At 39.2% G+C, this 18,726-nt stretch overlaps 1 protein-coding gene across 1 annotated transcript; it reads right to left on the reverse strand.

Annotated features, from left to right (window-relative positions):
* Window positions 1-9,801: 9,801 nt before the first annotated feature.
* Window positions 9,802-18,068, reverse strand: lim2.1 (lens intrinsic membrane protein 2.1). Its single transcript, XM_078426679.1, has 5 exons — window positions 18,051-18,068; window positions 15,241-15,432; window positions 13,012-13,161; window positions 12,784-12,918; window positions 9,802-10,006 (listed from the first exon to the last, which is right to left on the reverse strand). Exons 2-5 carry the CDS (start codon window positions 15,425-15,427, stop codon window positions 9,945-9,947), a joined length of 534 nt encoding a protein of 177 aa, XP_078282805.1. The 5' UTR covers window positions 15,428-15,432; window positions 18,051-18,068; the 3' UTR covers window positions 9,802-9,944.
* Window positions 18,069-18,726: the final 658 nt, after the last annotated feature.

Consider the following 18,726-nt stretch of genomic DNA (forward strand, 5'->3'; position numbering starts at 1 on the left):
TTATTAATGTTTTTAACTGATTATTGTGGTTCCTTCTATTATGCCCCGTCCTGCCTCCTCCCAGGTGCGCCAGATCAATGCATCAATCAGTCTAGGTTCTTCTAAATCTCCAACGCGTAATTGAGACACTACTAAACTTAACCTAAAGGGACATATTTTGTTTCAATACACGATTTGTTTTCCTAGCCTATTCGTGGAATCACGCAGTATAATTCCATTGAATCTATGTGCCCACTTGCTTAATCCGTTCCATGGAACCACACCGAAAGTTATAAATTATTGGTTTCATCAAAAGCTTAACCCTGAACCGCCTGATTAATTGTACCTTCCTCTGCCAGATCCTCCCTTTTATTTGCTCTTCCCTCTTTTGCTCGTGTGTTTTTTTTTGTTATTTCGCTGCAGCGCTCAAGAGAGAGGCAGATAATTTCGGCTCATTTCCCATCAAATTGCCGTAATTATTGACATTAAGCTCGGGAAATTTACAAGAAGGCACTCCTGGTCCCTCTCCCGGTGCCCGCGCTAATTTGTTGAAATCGAGTCGTCATCACAGTTTCAATCTTTTTATATTAATGCGGAAAGTGGTTGAGCAGGGACCGAATTCTCGCAGCCCATGTTATTAGGTAATTAGAGGGGGTGTTAGAGAGGGAAGAGCTAATCCTTCGGCGCGAGGACAGACTTTCCATCCGATCAGGCAGGTAGAAGAAATTAATTTCTGGAATCAATTAGCGTTAAAAGAACATTACTTCGCCAAGTGCGAGTCACGAGTTCCATATGCATGAGGCGTCGAAGGAAGATCTAAGAGGGCACCGTGCTAGTAAACAAGACTCGTTAATTAAGCATCTAACAAGATGCCTACAAAGCACTGTGCGGGCAACTTTTGAATGTTAAATGTAGGACGAAATTTAGGAGTCTGAATCTGAAAATCATCTTTGGTCTCATCACATCACACCCTATAATGTTTTGTGCAGGATTATCCATGTTGCCCTTCGAGGCTGTTGAGTACACGTTGAATTGGGCACGGCCCGGGCTCATTAAAACGCACAACACGGTAACTAGTGGTTGTTAGGGGGGCAAATGGGAACGTAAATGAATTAATGACGATGAAATGGTCCTAATACACAGCTTGTGGATGTCGTCAGAGCGGGCAAGAAGAGGTAAGCTGCTTTTCTGTCCATCTCATCAAGTGAAACGTCTGCTGCGAGGCTTTCACAGTGCAGCCCCTGTTTTCCGAAGCGCCACAAGCTTCTAAAAAGCTTCTAGGATTAAGCTGCCCACTCTTCCACTTCAGTGACACACAGATCTGGTCAGAACTGCTTGCTTCGCGCTTCCATGTGGAAATCCACTTTCCCGTCCAGATTTAAAGTCCTAACGTGATATTATGAAACCGACACAACCCTATTATTGCAAGGTATTTCTCAATCTGCAGAGCAGAGCTGTGCGACAAGATTATTCTAAATCGATTACAGTAACTTGTGTGAAATAATCAGACGCACTTTTCCACATATTTCGTTCAGTTTTCCAAGTAAACCTAGCGCTAAGAGTTTGTTGTATCGGCTGCCGATTTCGTGTTGATTTAAGGTCTCTGCTACATTGATGAGTGGGTGGTTAACTGGAGGTCCACGCTTCTTTCTGAAGTCTAAATATTCTAGTTAGCCATTTGACTCACGAGAGAAGGCACTTCAAGACTAGCAGCTGTTCACCATCCACATATTATACACTGATACTAATTGCAGCGGATTTGGTGGACAAAATATCTCCACACAATCGGAGCAAACGCGCTTAAAGGCAACAATACAAGAGGTCGCGACTCCATCTGGAAGGTCTAAAAGCATGATTATGTTTTGGGTAAAAGGCACTAACCGAATGACATTATACATTGAATTTGAAGAGACCCCCTTAACCTCTAATTGCTTTATTTCACAGTGAAAGCGAAATTTGTCACTTGGGGCAAGAAAAGCTCCGCCATTATCGAAAGACCAGAATAAAACACTTGTCAGAATGTAAACGGCCCGAAAACCCGATAATGTTTCTCAATAATACTTCTGCTACTTGTATACGCTCCCACGGCTTTCTGACATTTGTAGCGGGTTGTCAGAGACAGACCTTGGAGACTTGCTTTTGTCAGGCTTGCTGAGTGATTTACACAGTCAACGCAACGTGTGATATCTTGTTGGAGACAAAGAGCAAGTGCTCAATAATGGGGGAAATATTTCCCCGGCCTCTGCTCTTGTACTTAACGGCGCGCTGCATGCATGCACCTCTTCATTGATATGTGAACCCCGAGAGCAAAATATTTAGTATCTTGTTTTGTTCTATTCGGTTACAACTCGGAATACGGCCATTCATTATCCCAGCACAGGATCTTAGCAATTACAATCTTTTAAAAATGCCTACTTTTCTTGTCATCTTCTAAAATGTAAATTGATTTGCTAGAAGATTCAGTACTTAAAACTGCAAGAATATTTGTTCAAACGTAAATCATGCTGTTCCCTGTACTAGCTACCTGCTAAATGTACCATCTATGCCTTCATAATGCTTGATTTTATGTAATCATGCTAAATGTTCGTCTCATGTTAAATACAATTAGAAAGTATGGACAAGGGTACGGTGATCTAGCGGGAGAGCTACTGCCTCCAGCGCCGGAGACCCGGGTTCAATCCCGACTATGGATGCTGTCTGTACGGAGTTTGTCCGTCCTTCCCGTAACCTGCGTGGGTTTTCTCCGAGATCTTCGGTTTCCTCCCGCACTCCAAAGACGTACAGGTTTGTAGGTTAGTTGGCTTGGTATAATTATATACATGTAGAAATTGTCCCAGACAGTGTGCAGGGGTAGTGTTTATTTTTGTGCGGGGACCGACGAAGGGCCTGTTTCCGCGCTGTGTCTCTAAACTAAACTAATTATTTCCTACGGACAACGATGACTATATTAGAGAAGCATTTGGCTGACTTAAGCTTTGGCACCGGCCGAGGTTGTGAAAAGCTCACACACATCTACATTGGTGCAGCCAAAATTAAATATATTTCTGGAGATATCACAGGTAGTCTCCACTGTTCCGAATCACTGGCGTGGTCCACTGGCAATAAGACAAGCTTCAGGCCATGAAAGAACGACAACCAACACAACATCTGCAGTGAAGGCTAGTTTGCAAGACTTTGTGTGTGTGTGTGTGAAGATAGTTACAAAATGCTGGAGTAACTACTCAGCGGGATAGGCAGCATCTCTGCAGAGAAGGAATGGGTGGCGTTTTCTTCAGACCCTTCTTCAGACTCCTGAACTCACGTCGGAGAGAGGAGGAGAACTTCTTCAAAGTAGACATACCTTGAGGAGATTTCGCAGAGGAGCGGACAAAACGTGTAGGGAAGCACTGCAGATGCTGCTTTAAATCGAAGGTGACTCAAAATGCTGGAGTAACCCAGCGGGACACGCGTCCGGAACTGTTCTCCATTAATGAATAGAAAGGCAGAGTTACCAAGTATTGGATTAAGGAGGAAACAAACCTGGCCTAACGTTCCCTGTTGTGACTCTGCTACAAACCAGACGGCGGTGCAAAGCACACCAAGACCACATCCACAACCAAGATGTGTTCCGAGGGGTTTTGTATCATTACACTTTACTCCAGGTACAGGAGGTTTCAGGTTGGATCAAGTGGCAAATGGAGCTCTTGGAGATTTCGGGTCGACAACTCAACATCTGGATGAACACACGAGGAAGGTTGAAAATGATAAGGAAAATTAAAATTAAAAAAAAGCAAATGATTCATCATTAATTGTAGAGCGGTGACATTTATTGATCACTAACAAAGCAATGCAGGTATACATTAACTAAACAAATCCCTGACCACACTTCTCAATCAGAAACACGTGAAAATATCTTGACTAAAAATTATTCACTGTTGCTGTTGAAAATTGTTAACAGAATTTCACATCACCAACACTACAAAAAATCATTTGACACAGATTAGTGAAAGAGTGTCAGTATATTTGTGTCTATGTGCTCCCAATGTGGCTCTGAAGAATACAGTGCAACCTTAAATGAGGTTGTTTGAAGATTCAGATTAAACAACTGAATATTTTCCCCTTCAAATACCTTCAGCTATATTATTTTAAATGTCATCTCTGTTGCTTTAAATATCTGTACCTTGTAAAGTAGACAAGATAATTTTATCATTGTTACGTGAAATGCTTCACCACTTCTCACTGCCGAATCCAAACAATACAGGTTTATTATATTGTCCTCTGTTTAAATCCATTTTTCCAGAACATAAGTGATTCTTATTGGTAACAGCTTATTTTCTTTCTTTGAGAAAATGGGTTCATAAATTGCCCATTTGTCATTTGTTTCAACATTTACTCATTACTGGACTCTCAATTAAATTTTAAATCTACTCTTAGTGGAAATGGAACCTGATTGCCAATTTATTGCCGAAGTAATCCAATTTAAATCATCTGAATTCCATTTAATTTTCCAATATTTTGTGAGCAATAAATTCTACCCATGACATTATGTTGGTTTACCTATTGACAGATTGATTCAGTATTTAAATATCTTTAACAATATTGTGGACATACAAAGCTACTGTTTGACTACAGAATATGATTTGTTCTCCATGCATTTACAAGGGATGTTTTCAGTTCTGGTCTTCGGCATTTTGGATTGTTGGTCAATACCATTTATTTGCCAAAAGAAAATTGTTTATGGTCGTTGGAGCCCAATTATTTCAGCTTCAGGGTTCTGCAGCAGGAATTATTCAGGACAGTGACCAAGATTCAACCATTCTCAGCTTGCCATCCACCATAGAATGAGGAGTGGTCAGAGTGCCCAATTCCATTCACAACTCACAAGTTCACAAGTTATAGGAATAGTAGTAGGCCATCGAGTTTACTCCGCCATTAAGTCATGGCTGATCTCTGCTTCCTACACCCATTTTTCCTGCCTTCTCCCCATAACCCTTGACCCCTGTTCTAATCATGAATTTGTCTATCTCTGCCTTAAAAATATCCACTGACTTGGCCCCCACAGCCCTCTGTGGCAATGAGTTTCTCAGATTATCTACCCTCTGACTAAAGAAGTTCCTCCTCGCCTCCTTTCTAAAAGAGTGTCCTTTAATTCTGAGGCTATGACCTCTGGTCCTAGACTTTCGCACCAGTGGAACTCGGATATCCAAGTAGTTCTGTCAGCACATAGGAACACCTGGTTTGCCCTCGGTATGCTTTGGTAATCAGCATAATGTTCACACCACATAGTTTTAGTTTAGCTTGTTAATGTCATGTGTACCGAGGTACAGTGAAAAGTTTTTTTTGCGCGCTATCCAGTCAGCGAAAACATTATACACGATTACAATCAAGCTATCCACAGTGTATTGATACAGGTTAAAGGAATAACGTTTAGTGCAAGATAAAGTTCGGTAAAGTCTGATTAAAGATAGTCTGAGGGTCTCCAATGTGGTAGGTGTTAGGTCAGGACCACTCTCTAGTTGGTGATAGGATGTTTCAGTTGCCTGATAACAGCTGGGAAGAAAATGTCCCTGAAAATGTCCCTGTATGCATTTTCCACGTTTTGTACCTCTTGCCTGGTGGGAGAAGGGAAAAGATGGAGTGACCGGGGTGAGACTTATCTTTGATAATGCTGCTGGCCTTATCTAGTGTAGTGAAGTGTAGATGGAGTCAATGGAAGGGAAACTGTTTTTCATGATGGTCTAGGCCAAGACCACATAGTGCCTGAGAATAACCATTTAGATCAGTTGACAACCCAGTTATTTCCCCTTAATATTCAATGACAGTAGCATTGCAGATCCTTTCACCATTTGCGGGATATCTTTCACTAGGCAATTAAAATGAACTATCAATGTAGTTTAGCCCAGGAGAGGCAGCCATGACTAAATCTGTATAACATTTCCAAATCTGTCCCACATTGCAATTCTCTGCCTGGCACCCATGATTATAATATGTACAGTTTTATGCTCTGGTCCATGGACATTATGAATACAAATGGGATCCTTCTGACTGAAGAAGGGTCTCGACCCGAAATGTCACCCATTCCTTTTCTCCAGAGATGTTGCCTGTCCCGCTGAGTTCTCCAGCATTTTGTGTCTACCGTCGATTTAAACCAACAACTGCAGTTTTTTCCGACACTATTTTTAGGAGTCCTGTTTTAAATTGGTCCTTTTTGCACTTTTCCCTTTCCTGAATAAACTGCTTTCTGGCACCTATTTCCAAAGGCAGCCTCCATCACCCTTCTCCTCCCCAAACCCAATGCCTCTCCCTATACCTCACTCACCACCCCCCAACTCCCCCATGCAGCCCTGACTTCCCTCCCTATCCGTTACTCAACCTCCCCACACTCCCAGCCCCAACTTTCTTCCCTCTCCCTCATTCACCCCCTTCCAACAATCCTTTTTCTTTGTTCCAGCTCTGGATCAGTTAGAAGTCTTTTAGTCTTCGAATTGCCACTTGTGGATTGGATTCAAATCATACTGTCTACACACACCTAGACTGGCTTATTAGTGCAGTATGGAGGACATGATGCATGTCAGGGGAACAGCCCCTGCGATGAATTTTAAAACTCAAACCTCATTCACTTTTTCAGCTGAACATTAAATATCCATCCTTCAATGAGTATCAGTCAAAAACAGATTTTCTAGTGATTGTAATGTTGCAGAAGGTGGAAGCTTGCTGTGTAAATCTAGTGCCTATGATTCTCGCAATAATACACTTCAAAACATGCATCATTGGCTGTAAAATACTTGGATTCATCCAGAGAAAGTCATGATAGTTGTGATGCAAATCCAAACCCTCATTGCTTCATTGTTTTCATTTTGTTCGTCTAAGCTTCTTGCTGGAAAAGTCACTGAGGCCTTGAGGGGGTTCAATGCTTAGACATGTTGCCAGCAAGGAAGCCCATTGAAGCCAATAGTCTTGCTGAGGAATTGCATTGATCAGATTAAGGATAACATTCGAAGACGAGGGGATTCTCCATGATCTCCAGGGTGTCACAAGACTATATTGTCATGCTTGTTACCTTTTGCATCCTTCACTTACAGTGTCTTCTGTAGTAGCTTTGGAAGAATTATGTGTCAAGTGTTTGGCATATTATATTAGGCTTATACAAAGTATTCCTCATTAATTAAACAAAATATACACAAGCATAACTTCACCATCAATATATTTATTGACCAGTTGACAAATAGTGATCATTGAATTTCAGATCATAATTTTTATGAGAACTATTTTTAAAGGAAACATTTTGAAAAAAAATAAATCATACTTTTGGCACCATAATCATTCCAATGTTTCCTTGCATGTATTTTTCAAAGGATTAATTTGAAATTTCATATGCTGTATTAAGACATCCCAGAAAAAAAAAATCACTCCAAAATTTTCTTCACATTTGGGAAATATTGGGTCTGTTATTACAATATCTGGCTTTGCTATCATTTTCTTCATTGCCATGTAGCAAAATAAAAAAAGTGAAGAAATATTTCTATAACAATGGTCAGTGTTGTAATGTCACATCGATTATGCTTGAGGGCGCTATGCCCCATTTAAAAAGAATAATTTCATAAGTTTGGATAGTATTTGAGTATTTTGCAAGCAAGAAACACTCTGCTATAAAGGGGCAAAATCTATTTGATGTATTTTTACACTAACTTTTGGATAATCATATTATCAGTCAGTTATCTATTGGAAAAACTCCGCGAATGTACAATTGTTTTAGTTTTTTCAAAATCTTTTGTTATAACATCTGTGTTTTCTTCATGACCAACAAATGAGTTGTAGAACTAGTGTGAGTTGAAAGCAAATCCCAAATGATAACCACTGTGTGTGTAAAAGAAGCCGTCTGCAATTCTGTTTTTGCTGACATATTAATCCATATTTCACTGATCTAAAGAACAAGTGTATTGTTTAAAAAAAAAATCTTTGCCCAGAGGTTTATAAATAGTGGCTACCTAGTTCTATTTCATCATCTAAACCAGTCTTATTGTCCATTGTCCTTTGAAATTGATACTACCATATAATATTGGCTAATTCAGGAAACCTGGAATGTGCCAATGATATCATGAATTGAACTTGCCCATTATTATCTTCACCTAGCAAGAGGAAGTGAACTCCATCAGCAGGTTGTCAGTGAGCATGCTGATGTTAACTGAAACTTCGAGGAATCAGCACAATCTAAATCAATGTACGGACAATGATAGATGTAGTTGGTAATAATAATATGTTAGCATCAAAGGGCTCCAATGAACAACATGAGAATTTTCAGTGTCCAATATACTTTAACAAATGACTTCACAATTTATATTGAGACACTGATAACCTTTTAGTGTTAGAATTGTAGAGAAGTATATAAAAGTTGTCCCTGGGGAGCTGGTTAGATTAGATTACCCTTTGCTCTTTGATGAGCTATTTTTGTTCCCTAATGGGTATTTCTGTCAGAGTATTGATCCTCATGTTTTTAGAAACTTATTCTGGCACAATATTGGAAGGATTTCTGAAAGCATATTCTGCAGGCAGCCTGTAGAACCTAAGATATTTAAGAAACAGGCTAGCTTTCTTTGGTGATTTTATTTTAATAACAACTCAGTCATTTGTTCAGCCTTTATAAAAACTGGTTCACACGAACTCTTGCGTTTTACAAAACAGTGCGGCGATGAATATGCTGAGCACTAACTTTGTGAGGATCATAGAAAATGTTGTGCTTAGATTTGGATACTATTCACTGTGAATGGTTTAGTCCAATGCAATGCTCCAACGTTAGAGAATAGCGGGAGCTTTAGTCTCCATGGGTATCGTTATAATGGGGATGGATTGTAAGCAGGTTGGGATCATCAAAATTCAATTAACTGTGGATGGTTGGAATTCAGTGTGGTGGAAAGTAGTTTGGTCTGCACAATTGGGACTGTGCAACTGGAATAAAAGGACAATAGGTGGATTCATTTGAAATCTAAATTATGCAAACTAATGAAAAATAAGTTTGAGCATTGTGCTTTTTCCCTTAATAAATGTGCCCAGCTAAAATATGAAATTAAACCCTGTATTTTGAGATAATTTTGAAGCATTACTCTATCTCATGTGTGGGAAAATTAATTTGTGTGTATATTGCAGAAAGAGATATGTTGTAAATCAGGAACATGGGGGAGTAATCCAGTTCACATGAATACACAACACATCATGGGTATCTGAGAATTCAAATTATGTTTTAAACAAGCTCTTTAAAAGTGACATTGAAGTAGTTAAAATCATACTAGTTTATCTGTATGTTATATGTTGTTCAGGGAATTAAACCTGCGTTCCTTACCTGGTTTGATCTTTATGTGATTCCAGTTCAACAGACACTATTAAGGTCTGAAGTGATCTTGCAAATCACTCATTTGTGTCAAAACATTTTGACACACGCTTTCAGGGCAACTAGGAATGTGCAATAAATGTCAGGCTTCACAATGCATTACCAACCTTAAAGATTGCGAATAATATATAAAAATAATTCCCTTAACAAACGTTAATGAATAACAATGCAGTAGAGGTTTGGGTTTGCTTAATGTCAGTCGATGTTCAAGGAAACTTTATTAGATAAAATAAGGTGGATGCACTGAGTTCCATTTAGTTTCAGATTTATCATTTTCCATATATTAAAGCAAGCTTTTATATAATACTAACATTGTTCCATTATTTTACTAACTTGTGGAAAACTCATGCAACATTAATGAAAGTTCTTGAAAACAATATTTTGTCTTTTTTTTATAACTCTATTTCACGAATGAAGTGATTAAAAAAAACCTTGCAGCCAAGGCCTGAAAGTACAGCTGTAATTTGTTTCAATTTCTATCTACATTTCACTAACTTGTTTTCTAAAGAGATCAAAAGAAAATGCCACTTCATAACATGCGAGTTGATGCAAAGTGATAGTCCTGTATGTTATTCCATTTGTTAAGGTGAGGTCTTGGATGCTAGCGTGGGTTTGAATTTTGTGGGCTCTCATGCAAACGATAGGCACACATGTAGAAGATACCTAAGAAAGAAATTACATGTTATATCTGTATTATCTAATCATCGCAGCATGTCTGAAGAATCAATTGAATTAAACATTGAACTCAACGGTGAACCAAAATCATCTACAGTTTGATACTGGGGCCAAGTAATTATGATGTAAAAGCACCATCATGGAAGCCATAATGTCACCACAATCAATTGAATTTAATGAATCTGACAGATAAAAAAAATATGGAAGGAACTGTGGTTGTTTTTAAAATACGGTGAGTTCATTGGCGTTCTTCAAGATAACTCTAACTTGCACTGTGCGTGGACTGTACCCGATAGTCAGGCATTGGATTGCAGGAGAGTTTAATGGAAACACTTTGTTTCTTCAAAGGAGATCCGATGACTGAAAGAAATGGTAGACCTGGGGCCATTGTTTAGTGTGTTCATGGCAGTTGCTTTACAGCGAATGCAGCGCCGGAGACTCAGGTTCGATCCTGACTACGGGTGCTGCACTGTAAGGAGTTTGTACGTTCTCCCCGTGACCTGCGTGGGTTTTCTCCGAGATCTTCGGTTTCCTCCCACACTCCAAAGACGTACAGGTATGTAGGTTAATTGGCTGGGTAAATGTTTAAAAAAAATTGTCCCTAGTGGGTGTAGGATAGTGTTAATGCACGGGGATCGCTGGGCGGCACGGACTTGGTGGGCCGAAAAGGCCTGTTTCCGGCTGTATATATATGATATGATAATGAAACCCATCTTCTCATTACCCACATATGACCATCCTTCTCAGCTTTCACTTCTGACCACCCTTTGCACGGGAAATGCAGATTTTCTGACAACATATTAGGAATTGGATTTCCCTCATTTGGTAATAACTTGCATGTTACATATTTGAGTATTCGTTGGAAATATAGGACGCTGTTTGATGTTTTCCATGATTTGTAACATTTCAGCATAATGCAGACCCTCAGAATTTCTGTGCCATGTGACACTAAATAATAGCAAAAGGGTTTCTTTGGATAATAAAATTATAAGTGATCGGAGTAGAATTAGGCATTCGGCCCATCAAGTCTACTCAGCCATTCAATCATGGCTGTTCTATCTCTCCCTCCTAACCCCATTCCCCTGCCTTCTTCCCATAACTTCTGACACCCTTTAGCTCAGCTGTAGATGGTGGAAGGCTGGTACAGCCACTACTTGCTGCCTAGTTACTGTTTGCAAGGTTGTCGACATACCAATGGAAAATAAAGCAGCTTGGGCATTCTACATTGTCCTTTACATGTTTCATGTGTTTAAAACTGCCTAACCAGTTCTTTAGCAAGTCAGTCAACAACCGAGCTGCTGCTGTGATTATCCATAATGTATAATTTCATCCAGTTTCATATATTTGTATTCCATTGATCCTTGCATCCTGTACTTCCTCAGTTTTCATTACTTAATCATTATGTTTGCAGTTGGCGAGATCCTACATTATAGAACCATAGCATTCTCTGTCTCACTAAAGTCTCTTCCTTTAAGATGCTTCTCACATTTAAACTTTAGGTCCTTTGCACTCGTATCATCTCTCCTTGCTCTTTGAAATGTTTTGTTTGATAACATGAAGCACTTTAAGAAGAATCATTAAAGTCACAATATAACAACAACGAATCAGTAATATGTCGTATGCCTGAACAGTTTAGTCATATAGTTATTAATGTTGGGGTGCCTTGCAGCGCAGAGCAGGCTCTTTGGCCCACCATGTCCGTGCTGACCATCAAATAACTTTCTATAGCATATCATTTACCAGCGCTTCATCTGTAGCCTGCTATGCAGAGTCCAATCAGGTAATTGTGTGGATGTTTATTAAATGTTTTGACAGTACTTGCCTCCTCCTTTCACAGGTAATGCATTCAGATTGCAACCATCCTCTATGTGGATGAAAATAAAATCTTTCTAAGTTTGCTTTGGAACTATTCCCTCCCCACCTTAAACATCAGGTCTCAGACACCACTGCCATTGGGAAACATTTCTTATTCTGCACCCTCTCTATGTGTGACCTTGTTCCAAACTAACAGTTTCCAAGTTTACAGTTCCAAACTAACTTAAATTTTAGAAATATTAATTTTATAAAGAGTGGAACATGCTTGGATTTAGTATATTTGGGCAACACTTTCCAATGGGCATTTATTAGATGTACAGAATTGAAAGACACAGGATTGTCCCATAGCCTCCTAAGATCAGTTTATGGTATTGACACTGCCAGACAGTCATTATCTTTACTATTAGATGATAAAAGGTAGCCGAAAAATAGCAGGATAGGAAAGCTAAATCCGCAGTAAAATGTATTTATATTTGTTTGAAAAAGGCAATCTGATGGAATCATTTATCTAAATGCTTTGCCAGTTAATCTACCTGGACCCAACTGAGCAATACACATTTGGAAGCCTGCAGCATCAATTTTTATTAAGCTGATTTTTCTCTGCTGGCTCATCATAATTGATCTTAGCCTCTCTGTGCTTGGGGAAGAAAGATTACCGAGTCCCTGCTCCTAATTACTCTCCTGCAGTGTGTGTGTGTACGCGTGTGTTTGTTTGCATTGGTGAGAAGATGATTAGATGTGGCAGTGGTGGCCTTCGTAGGAGAAATCATTTGTCAGCATTTACCATTACAGAACATGTATGAAAATCCTTGCCACTGCAGCCACAACAAACAACTTTAACCTGCCATTTTCTTGAATGAAATGTGCTGATCAATGGAAATGCCCAGTGTATAGTAACAAATACTACAAAGATCAGGCAATAATTCACTTCGTGTTTGACACTATTTTACCTGCAAAGAATGTGAGCACCACAGCTACCCATCCAATGATGTAGGACCAGGAGAAGCGCCAATTGCCATAACGCTTACCGTAAGAATTTATCGTGACGGCTGTATAAATAGCCATGGCAAGCAACACAAATAAACCTGCAGAATAAAAAGTACATAACTATGGTCACGAGGAAAGACATTTAGGGAAATAAAAGTAGTGGAATGGTTGAACTCACTCTTAACACTTACATGAAATAAAGTACAAGATTCCTGCAGCAAAGGTTCTGTCAAATTTGGTGAAGGAAGAGTATTGCATGAATGCCATGAAGCCAATAATGATGCCAATGAAGCAAGCCAACAAGGAGAGGATCATGAATACTCGAGTGGCATCCCAATAGGCTGGAATAAAAAGAGACGCATGTTACCATTGGACACCAGCAATAAGACAATTTAATTTCTGTTGTTACAGAAAAGGGGAAGGGGAATAAAGGACAAATGAGAAATAAAGCATTCCGTTCCCATTTTGGCTTCAAATAAATTCAGTCGTCTCCTCTTCCCTTACCCAAACGTTAGGTACGCTCGTGACCTTTCCTGTTCAGATGAGAAAACCTATCACACAGACACTATTGTGTGCCTCTCACAGGATAGACAGCAAGAGCAAGGCATTCCTGATAATACCAATGCTTCAATTTGTTGCATTTATGTTGATGGAAATTTAAAAGTCCTTGACTGCACCAAGCACCATTGCAGAACAAGTGACGGCTTATTCTCAGCATCGTACGGTGAAAATTTACAGGTGATTTATTTCTCCAGAATGCCATTAATGTGGGGATACAAGTTTACTAATTTATTATTATCAGCTTGTATCATAAGCAAAAAAAAGTGATTTTGCTTTGTAAATTGTTTGTTTGGTACACTATTTGCTAGATGTATTTTCCATATATTAAAATAAGCTCTAAGATAATACTAGCATTTTTTCCATTATTCTACTAGCTTGTGGATAATATTAATATTAATTTTTGTGTATTTTCAGTCTTTAAACTGTTACAATCTACATTAGAGACGATATAATTTTAAGTTTATTTTTCATTCATGACAAAGGAGGAGGCTGTTTGGCCCAGAGAGTCTATGGCAGCATTTGGAACATTCCCATTGTTACTAAGCCCGCATTGTAACCTGTTTTCTGACACATGATCATTAACCCCTGATTTTCCTACTACCCTTCAACGCCAGCAATAATTTATAGCAGCAACTTCGACTAACAGTCAGCATGGCTTTGGCATGTGGGAGGAAGTTAACCTACAAACTTGCACATCTTTGGAATGTGGGAGGAAACCAGAGCACCCAGAGAAAACCCATGTGGTCACAGGGAGAACGTACAACCATGGTCACGATCAAACCCGGGTTTCTGCTTCTGTAAGGCAGCAACTCTACAGCTGCTCCACTGTGGTTTCATAAAACAAAATCACAGTCATTTGCAAATGAAATGATTTATATTTCTAATCAATATCTCAGGGTATTTGCTTATGAGATGGATCTGTCTGTAAATGATTCTACATTCTCCTTGTCCAGTTTCTCTTCCGACATTCTCCAGATGCCATTCCATCTTTTGCTCTCCCTTCCATCTCTTTGAGCTTGCCTTTAACTATTAACTTTCCACTGTGGTTTTCATCTATCTGTGCATTACCGAGTGCCACCTCTGTGAGCGCTCATCAGCATTGAGGCATTTGTATCTTCTAAACTCTTTTGTTGCTCATGTATTGGTGTTCCGATGTGCTTGTGCTTTCTCTCACTTGTTAATTGCACCTCTTATTCGGGGGCTGCCTTTCAAAAACATTTTGAAAATAAAACCTAAATTACTGCCTCATCAGCTCAGTCAGCAGAATTTAGGAACAGTATTGAGACCAACTTGTGGTCAAGTTGAGACTCTAATATTTAATAAAAAGTTTTGACTTAAAGATACATGATAGTGTGTATTCTTGTGTATAGACTCAGTGTGGACTACTATCTTACACTCTTATATTAGTATGAGTGTGCCTAATGCATAGTAGCATTGTCACTGAACTGTACGCAAAACAAGAATTTCACTGCACTTGGGTACACATGACAATAAAGTACCATTGAGAGATGATTCTGGGTTCTGGCATTGTCAACTGGACTATTGGCAAATCACTGAAGATAGACACAAAATGCTGGAGTAACTCAGCGGGTCAGGCACCAACTCTGGGCGAAAAAGGAATAGGTGACATTTCAAGCCGGAACCCTTCTTCAGACTTGGAAACGTCATCTATTCCTTTTCTTCACAGATGCTTCCTGGCCCGCTGAATTGCTCCAGTATTTTGTGTCAATCTTCGGGATAAACCAGCAGCTGCAGTTCCTTCCAACACACATTGGCAAATCACTGCTGGGCCACGTTAAACCATTCCATTCCTTGTAGTTATTATGAACCGCAACAAAGCTTTCATTTGATTTCCTTACCAACGCTGTCAGTGTGCAAGAAGCATTTTCCCGGCACACAATATCTCCACAGGCCCTGGTGCATAAAATTGCCAGAACGGCGATACTGCATCCAATAATCTGTTGCTGTGGAAACAACAAGCAGGATGTTGCCTACACCAGCACAGAACAAACCTCCGCCCATAAAACTGTACATCTTCCTGGACATACAATCTGCAGAAAGAAACACACAAAGAAGGTATAGGTTATTATTCATTTTGGATACTTTCAGCTCCAACTAGGTTAATTCCCGGAATGGTGGGACTGTCGTATGTTGAAAGGCTGGAGCGATTGGGCTTGTATACACTGGAGTTTAGAAGGATGAGGGGGGATCTTATTGAAACATATAAGATAATTAGGGGATTGGACACATTAGAGGCAGGAAACATGTTCCCAATGTTGGGGGAGTCCAGAACAAGGGGCCACAGTTTAAGAATAAGGGGTAGGCCATTTAGAACGGAGATGAGGAAGAACTTTTTCAGTCAGAGAGTGGTGAAGGTGTGGAATTCTCTGCCTCAGAAGGCAGTGGAGGCCAGTTCGTTGGATGCTTTCAAGAGAGAGCTGGATAGAGCTCTTAAGGATAGCGGAGTGAGGGGGTATGGGGAGAAGGCAGGAACGGGGTACTGATTGAGAGTGATCAGCCATGATCGCATTGAATGGCGGTGCTGGCTCGAAGGGCTGAATGGCCTACTCCTGCACCTATTGTCTATTGTCTAAATCAAAATCTATTTGTAAAACTGAGTGCTTTATACAACAATATATGCTTAAAAAAATGTTGTTCTGGATCATATGGAATATATTCTTGATTTCCTCATATTCTAATTGTTGGAACATCAAGAATTAATTGTTAATATGAGGAATGTTATCAGTGAATTTCAAAGGACATAGTGACCTTGACATTTCTACGGCCATTTGCTATCACAAGTATGGCAGAAACTTTGTCCTGCAGATGTTGGTGATTCCTCTGGCTGTTGTGGGCTCATAATAACCACAACTGTACTCCAGATCTGGTCTTTCTGAAACATCTGCTGGAATGTAGCAGCATCTCCATGCTGCTTCGGCAGGTTGGTCACCATGGAATGGATTGAGGCAAATCACCTATTTCGTGGCTTTTACTTAAATGCCTTCCCTCAAGTTACCTGGGGAAACCCTAGTAACATCAGCTGGAATATCTTGGGTTGAATGAATTGAATAAACAATATTGTTACTCGGCAAGCATCCTTTATGTAATTAAAGGCCTGTACAAAATCTTAAAAGTCTTTCCCAATGGAAATGGAACGAAATTCTAAAATGTAAGCGATCAGATTGTTGCAATCAAATATAATGCTCATGAGGGTTCTTTGGTAGATCTTTCCATTTAATTTAATTATTGTTATTTTGTTCTTTAAAAATATTTAGCCCATTCTCTTGTCTCTGTTTCCACCATCCTTTCATGTAGTGCATTGTAATTTAGTGTGTGAATTGAAGTATCATCGTAACCCTTCTAGTTCATTTGCCAATCGACTCAAAAGTGCTTTCCCTGGTTACTGACCTCTATAAGTAGAAGGACTTGCTCCTCAATCAGCAAAAGTGTTTAGATAATTGAACACCTTTCTCAAACTTCGTCTTACAAGAACAACCCATCTTCTCCACTTCTTTGTGTAGTTGGACCATTAAATCTCTTCTGCAAACTCCTTTTGACCTATACATCCTCACAAATGCCACAAAGGTGTTGTGTGTTACACACCTTTCTCCTCATTACGTTCAGATCCTCAAAATTCAGATAGGTATTCGACCATATCATGAATCTTAAACTGTCATAGGCTTCCTTTTTCTCTGCCCCATGTCAATTGATCTAGCTTTAGTCATCAAAAAACGCTAATTTATCATCCACTTTTTAACTTTTTTTCACAGGAAGAGATTCTAATTTCTCCTCCAGACAGAAGTTTTAAAGAGAAGTCACCAAGAGTACACTAATTTATTTAGGATAAAGCCATTTTCCCCAGGAAAATGAAAGGTAGATGTAATAATTTTCAGAACATTTGTGAAGTTTATGCCAGATATCAATAAACACTGATAGAGAAGTGATGTCATTCTGACATTTAAAGTAATATAATAACTATGGATCAACTTGATTGATCTGTTGCTTTCTAAAAAATATTAATTAAAATAAATTCACTCCATTATACTCTTATTACTCCATGTTACAGAGCATGCTTGCTCAAGTAATGCTTTTTTGTAATGTTTAACTTTTTAAAAGTATTTTTGGAAGCACAGAAAATGGCTGAAACATTTTGACTATGTAAGTTTCAAAGAACGGACATTAGAACAATCTTTATTAAACAGATTTATTGCATTCTGAAGATTATATCAGGCCAAAAGGCTCCTTTTATGCTGCAGTAATTACATGACTATGTAATGACATTTTGAAACATTATGTATAATCCTCAGCATGCAAAAGAGACATGTTGAACGGAAAAGAGTAAATGTAAAACTTTTTCTTAAATAGATTTTTTTCGGCAGTTTTACACAGATGGATGTAAAGATATCATTCTTGTAACTGCAGGTATGTAGATTGCAGTAATAGCACTATGTGTTACATATATCTTGTACCCAATGCTATATTTGAGTTGTCATGGTGTTCTGGATATGTGCGCGTGACAGAATCAAGGTTAAATGATACATTCAGATCTTAAATATTTTCTTTGCCATTCAAAGGATTGGAAAAAAATTAATGACATTATAAATCTATACTTAAAAACAATGTATTCTATGTCATTAACTTAATTGGAAAATGCAAAAAAAGCTCCTACCTGTAGTTTTGCCACTTGCGTTGATCCGGTCGGTCTCTGACACAGTTCTGCAACTGCACAGCCAGATAGCACAAACCCAGAACAGGCGGGTTTGCGGAATTACTCCTCAGCAGAACTTTGTCAGTGGAGCTAGAAAGATAAACACAGAGAAATGCATCACATGAAACGATTGTGCCCACGACAATAAGTTACATAAAACAGACGATTAGCGAGAGCTGGGTTTGTAAAGGCAGGAATTTGCTGAATACACAGTGACATTGAGTATTGAGAACTAGATGACGGGTGCAAATTTCACATTCAAACCCGATCATTGTCCAATTGCAGATAAAATGGAGTATATGCTGTTGGAAATAATGCTCATGATGCCATTTCATAATGTCATGCAAAACCATTGCAATCAACACATTATGTTTCTGGTAAAATCTAAAAACTGGTACTCTCCATTGACTTTGTTGAAGACGATCCACAATAACTAACTGTGGCCTGTAGCATAGATTTTCTCTTAGTGAGGCAGAGCTTCACTTGCATTGCTTCCAGGCTCACCTATTGCATTCAGTGCTCCTGATGTGACCACCTCTACATCAGCGATACTAAGTGTAGACTAGGTAACCATTCTTGACTAGGCAACACTTGAGCTCTGTTGGCCAAGGCCTTCCTGGTTGCTAACCATTTTAGC

This window comes from Rhinoraja longicauda, chromosome 32 (genome assembly GCF_053455715.1).
Source record: "Rhinoraja longicauda isolate Sanriku21f chromosome 32, sRhiLon1.1, whole genome shotgun sequence".
In the NCBI taxonomy this organism is placed as follows: domain Eukaryota; kingdom Metazoa; phylum Chordata; class Chondrichthyes; order Rajiformes; family Arhynchobatidae; genus Rhinoraja; species Rhinoraja longicauda.